Genomic DNA, 6,000 nt, shown 5'->3' with positions numbered 1-6,000 from the left:
AGTCCGTGATTTCAGAGGGCTTTTCCAACCTAAGTGATTCTGTGTTTCTGAGGTAAGACTCCAATTGATCCCCCACGAACTCCAACCTCAGCAAGCCCGGAAGAACCGACCGGCGTAGCAGAACTTTTGTTCACGCTTTCACCAGTCACAATACAGGGCTGGTAGCCGCCTGCTTTTCCCCGACACCCCGAGATGTGCAGGTGGGAGGGGGCACGGCGGTTCTGCGACAGCGCCTAGGCCTGAGGGACTGGCACCGCTTTCCTTCCCTTCACGTCCCGCCCGGCCCGGCCCATCGCGGCCCGGCCGGATGTGAGCTCACAGCGCGCCGGGCGGAAGCGGAGGGGTGGGTGTTTCCGCGGCGGCGGCGGTGGCCATGGCGGGGAAGGCGGCGGCGGGCGAGCCCCTGGGGCGGACGGCGGAGGAGGCGGCCTGGGCAGAGACGCTACGCGGGGCCTGCGAGCCGGAGCACCACTGGCGGTACCGCCGGGAGTTCCTGCTGCGCAACGTGGGGGAGCTGCCGGCGGCGGGCAGCGCCCAGCTGCAGCGCCTGGTGTCCCTCTCCATGGTGTGGGCCAACCACGTCTTCTTGGGATGCCGGTGAGTTCAGCGGGACGCGCCGGGGGACGGGGGGGACGGCGCGGCGCGACCGTCTGACGAAGCCCCTTCCCTCCTTTCCTCTTGTCGCCCCTCCAGGTACCCGCCGCAGGTCATGGAGAGGGCGCTGGAAATGGCCGAAGGCATCCAAGTGACCAACGCGCCTGTCCGCACCACGAGAGACGAACTGGTTGCCAAGGTGAAGAAAAGAGGCATATCAAGTAGCAATGGTTAGCAGATCATAGCTGTGACAATACATAGGAGTCTAGAAAATGCTTGTTTCTGAATGTTCTCGGTTTGCCTCGGGCTTAGAAAGTAGTCGAAATAATTTACTTTCAAAACCCCCGTTAATAGTTTCCTCTTTTTGTGCTATTCTTTTTTGAATATAATGTCTCCAAAATGGACATAATGCATACATAGTCCTTTGGTAATATAGAGCTGTTGTTTTGAATTTCTACTACTGGTGCCCTTTAATCTGATAACTTGTGCGTTGCGATATGGGCTGCTGTGCTCCAGCTTAAATGTGTTCTTGTTACTTTGCCTTTGTTGCCAGTCAGGCATTGTTGCTGGGCAAAAAACTGAGTTTCTTAAAGTAATTCACAGACTAATGTTTTAAAGATGTTTTGTGATATTAGTAGACAGAATTAACTTCTTTTATTTTTAGGCCAGATAGCCCATTTAACATATGTTGGCCAGTTTTGGTTTGCACTTAAAGAACAAAAATACATAATTCCCTATGGGTCCAAACCAGCATCTGAAGTATTGCATGAGTATTTTCCAGATCTTGTCCAACAAACCCAAAATTCTGAAATAGTAGGTTAATACTTGAAATGACAGCTCAAGGTGTATTGCTAATATATACCCTTTAAATTCACAAAGAATATTTCTAGAAAGTTTGATTCTTTCTTTCTACATGGATGTTTCATAGTACAGAAATCAAAGAGGATCACATATTTTACCTGTTTTGCAGAAGGGGTAGAGGAGCCCTGCAAGAGACAAGCTGTTGAGAAAAGCAGAGAGACTAAGGATGCTGGAAAGGATGTGAAAACAACCAAGGCAGAAGGAGTGAAGGAAACAGAGAGCACTTTGTCCAAAAAGCAGGAAAAAGGTACTAGCAAAGATCCAGAAACTTCCCAGTCAACTTGCAGTACAGATCAAGAAATGGTCATAGTTTCAGACATAGAAACAGAAGGAAAACCTGCTAATGCTGAAAGTACTGCTGAGCAAAAGCCACCTTCATCTGAAAAAGAGCCAGGAAAGAAGACTTGCTCAAGCCCACATAAGGAAAGCAAGTGTGAAAATATGCCATCTCCTGAAAAGAAAACTGTAGCACGTGTAGCACCACTGGCTGTCGAGAGCACCCCTCAGGCAGCAGCGGTGGTGGCAGCAGTGCCACCAGCTGCCAAGAGCAGCCCACAGGCAGCAGCAGTAGCAGCAGCAGTGCCATCAACCTCCAAGAGCACCTCACAGGCATCAGCAGTGGCAGCAGCAGTGCCACCAGCTGCCAAGAGCAGCCCACAGGCAGCAGCGGTGGCAGCAGCAGTGCCAGTGACTGCCAAGAGCACCCCACAGACAGCAGCAGTGCCACCAGCCACCAAGAGCACCCCACAGGCAGCGGTGGCGGCAGCAGCAGTGCCACCAACCACCAAGAGCACCCCCCAAACAAGTTCTGCTTTGCTGTCTTCCAAAGCCCAAGTGGGTGCCCCAGCATCAGTGTCCAAGAATGGTGCTCAGGTGAGCAGCTCACTGCTTCTGGCCCCCAAGAGTGGCCCTCAGGTGGGCACCTCGCTGCTGCTGGCCTCCAAAGGCCCGGCTAAGGTGGGCTCCCCGCTCCTGGCCTCTAAGAGCAGTGCGGAGGTGGCCGCCTCGTTGCTGGCCGCTCGGAGCGGTGCGCAGCCGGGATCCTCACTGCTCGCTTCCAAGAGCAGCGCTCAGGTGGCTGCTTCTCTACTGGCTGCTCGGAGCGGAGCTCAGCAAGGGCCCTCCCGGGGTGGAGCTCAGGCAGGCGCTTCCCTGCCGGCCTCCAAGAGCGGCTCGCAGGCAGGTGAGAGCCCTGCGAAGGCTTTGTGCAAACCGCTAACCAGCGAAGATGCAAAGGAAAGACAGCCTTTTTTCAACAGACTTTACAAAGCTGTAGCCTGGAAACTGGTTGCTGTTGGAGGCTTCAGTCCCAATGTAAATCATGCAGAACTTCTAAATTCATCTATTCAGTCTGTAAAAGCTACGTTAGATGTTGCTTTTGTTCCCCTGAAGGAACTTGCAGACTTGCCTCAAAATAAAAGCTCTCTAGAAAATATAGTTTGTGAACTGAGGTGCAAGTCTGTCTACTTGGGCACTGGTTGCGGTAGAAGCATGGAAAATGCCAAAGCAGTGGCTTCAAGAGAAGCTTTGAAATTATTCCTCAAGAAGAAAGTTATTGTGAAGATATGTAAAAGAAAATACAAAGGTAGTGAAATTGAAGATTTGGTGCTTCTGGATGAAGAGTCTAAACCTTCAAATTTGCCTCCAGCTTTAAGAAATCCTCGTGAGATCTTGTAGGGGAGAATCACTGTTTGTACTGTGTATAGTATTTCAATACAAGGACTGAAGGTTAATTTTGTACTTTGAAAATGTAGGCTTCCAGATATTTTGTATTTCTTTCTCAGTTTTGCAAGACAATGGTAGTTCTTTCACTTGGTAGCAATTGTATAAAACTTGTTAGAGATGACAAGTGATCATTTAAAGGTATTGCCTTAATATGCAGCACGCTAGTGTGCTGTTTTATTTGCAAAATAGTCTACCTAACTCTTCTATTTTTAATTAAACTATTAAGGTACAATTTGCTGTTTAAAACCTGACGTTTTTGTAATTCTTACAATTTGATGGTAGTGTGCTCAATTGTCTACCACATCTTTTCTAGGCTTGTAGAAGTGTGTACATAGGGACCATAATACTTGAATAATTGAAAGTTGTTCAAAAATTTCAATCAAAAAGTTGCATTATCTGTTTCAGGCTTGTTGCTCATAATGTTCACTGTTGCTCATACTAGGAGAGAAAGTAGTTGGTTCACTATTTTTATGGGATGTTTTCATAGCACTTGCAATATAAGTGACATCCTGATCCTATTTAACATTATACTATCAGGTTAGAGCCCATTTAATATCACATTGGCAAATTAGCAATTAGCAGTCAAGTCACAGCTATTTCAGCCACCAAAACTGTAAGCAGATTTAATTAATATGGTATCATTTGCAGTTTTGTTTATGTGTTTCCCAAATGAATATTAATTTCCATACTAAGTATATTTTGACTGCTACTAAAACAATAAAACCTCTGTGATAAGCTTTTATAGTATTTTGGTTTTGGCTAGTAAATATTCCAGTCATTTCAATAGCATTGCAACACCTTCAGTAAAGCTTTGAGTGGCTTCAAGGTGTAATCCCACAAGGATGAGTTGGTTTCTTTAGATGTGTAGCTGAAATACTGTAAAACTGATAGAGGGGACCTGTAGAATATAAATTTCTACTTTCGTAACACCAAGGTAAGCAAAATGAAAATACTGCTGTCTGCTGGAGACAGCAAGTGTATTGTAAAGCATTCATTCTAATCAAGCCCTTCCTTTGCTACATTTTTACTCCCTGTACAGAATAGTTGGAGGCAAAGAAAGTGGGAAATTATTTTCAATGTTGCTGAAATACCTGCACAAACTGCATGTTTTGGTATATTGGATAATGACATGTAATTGTAAAAACATAATGTCTTCAGTGCTTTTTTGAATTAATCTTGTCCTATTAGAGTAGTTAGCATAATTTAGTGGTGTCCTTACACTTGACTGACAGATCTGTTGATCAAATGCTAAAGGAACAAACAGGAATTTCTGGGATCTCAGTAGCACATATGTCCACTTCCAGTTATTTTGTAATTTTTGGGACTAAACCACAGTGGTGTTTACGCTGTACCCCGCGTGCTTTTGAACAGCAGTGGCTGTCTAGTCAACAGTACTAGAAGCCTGCAAAGCAGTCACCCTTCCCGATGGCTGGTTGAGTGTTTCTTCCACCTGACCCATGCTTCCGTGCCCTCAGTTGCCCTGCGCCCTAGTTAGATTTCTCAGGAGTTCCCCCTTGGCATTCCTGGAGCACCACCTGGCGTTCAGAATGCTGTGTGCTAAATTGCATCGTAGTGCAAGAATTGGTTTCTGCTTCTAGCGCGGGGCAAGCTTCATGCTGTGCTTAGGAGCTGTGGAATTCATGATGGGAAGTGTGAGATCTGTTTTCAAGTCCTTACCCTGTTCAGGTAGACACAAGTAAGGATTGTGCTTGTGGGGCAGGAGTTGCATCCCGTGCCCTCTGTCCAAACTGCTGTTTGGTTAGCTCCAGATCTCTGGGTCAGAATTGCAGCACGTGTTGTAATGTGAAAAGCCGTGTTTCTCCTCTGTAAAGCAAAGCTCTCAGTATTCACTGACCTGAAGGGGCTGTTAGGGCAACTGTGTTAAAAGGCTGAGGTGCTAGATGCCTTTTATAAAAGACCTGGCTTAGGATTACTTTTTAAAAAATCTTGGATGTTATTCCTCTTTGATGTTTGGTTGTGAATCATTAAAGAACAAGTCTGTAGCTACTCTTAATAGAAACTGAAAGCTGAAGTGTGTTATTTTTATTTCACATTCTGCATGGAAAGCAGCTCATCATGGATTCACATACAAGTGAATAAGTACTATTTGCCTATTCGAATGAGAATTTATTAACATTTGATTTGCCCTAGAGGAAGATAGAAAGAAATTGAAAGAACTGGCTGTGGCAAGCTGCGTTGAGCAGTCCTGTCAGTTCTAAAATCGCTGTCTCTCCTCCAGGTACTGTCCTGGTCTCTAACGACTAGGATGCTGGTCTTTAATTGTCGGACCCGCTGATGAGGGTCGGGGAGAACACGTGCACTTAACACTGTAGGTGTGCAGAGTTGTCTCGGGGGGACAAAGCCAGCCAGCCAACCAACCAACCGAAAGGAAAACTGACGCCGTATTTTTCTACGGAAGTACAGGAAATCGCGGCCATCAGAAAGTGACTCCCGTTTCCTCTGGGGACTGCTAGCACAGCCGAAACACGTACGGCAGGGTCCTGGCGGACAGCCGCCCGCTGGCCGCTGTTAGCAGCCGCCGGGTGTGTGCGGGTTTTGTCGCCCGCCGCTCGCCGTAGCTGGGGCGGCCCCAGGGGCGGGCACAAGGCGGGGCTGGCGCTCCCGGCCGGCCCGGGGCGAGGCGAGGCGAGGCGCTCTATTTGCATAGCGCGTTCCCGGCGGCGCTCTGTCCCTCCGTGACCGCCTTCCACGGGCCGTGACACCCCTCGGTGGGCGGCCAGGCCGGCCTCCCGCTGTGCACCGCCTGCAGAGACCAGCAAAGAGGCAAACGCAATGCAGACGGCCACTCACCCTATCCTC

The 6,000-nt window shown here is 48.0% G+C and overlaps 1 protein-coding gene across 2 annotated transcripts; it reads left to right on the top strand.

Moving 5' to 3' along the window:
• Positions 1-373: 373 nt before the first annotated feature.
• CDKN2AIP (CDKN2A interacting protein) lies at positions 374-5,177 on the top strand. Of its 2 annotated transcripts, none has more exons than XM_062492829.1 (3): positions 374-597; positions 694-824; positions 1,565-5,177. In XM_062492829.1, the coding sequence occupies exons 1-3, from the start codon at positions 374-376 to the stop codon at positions 3,130-3,132; spliced, it is 1,923 nt and encodes a 640-aa protein (XP_062348813.1). In that variant the 3' UTR covers positions 3,133-5,177. The 2 variants fall into 2 exon arrangements, with proteins under 2 accessions (XP_062348813.1, XP_062348814.1); XM_062492830.1 differs by having other exon boundaries at positions 515-597; positions 694-793.
• The last annotated feature ends 823 nt before the right edge of the window (positions 5,178-6,000 follow it).

This window comes from Cinclus cinclus, chromosome 5 (assembly GCF_963662255.1).
Source record: "Cinclus cinclus chromosome 5, bCinCin1.1, whole genome shotgun sequence".
NCBI classification, from domain to species: domain Eukaryota; kingdom Metazoa; phylum Chordata; class Aves; order Passeriformes; family Cinclidae; genus Cinclus; species Cinclus cinclus.
This window is presented reverse-complemented; position numbering and strand designations above follow the sequence as displayed.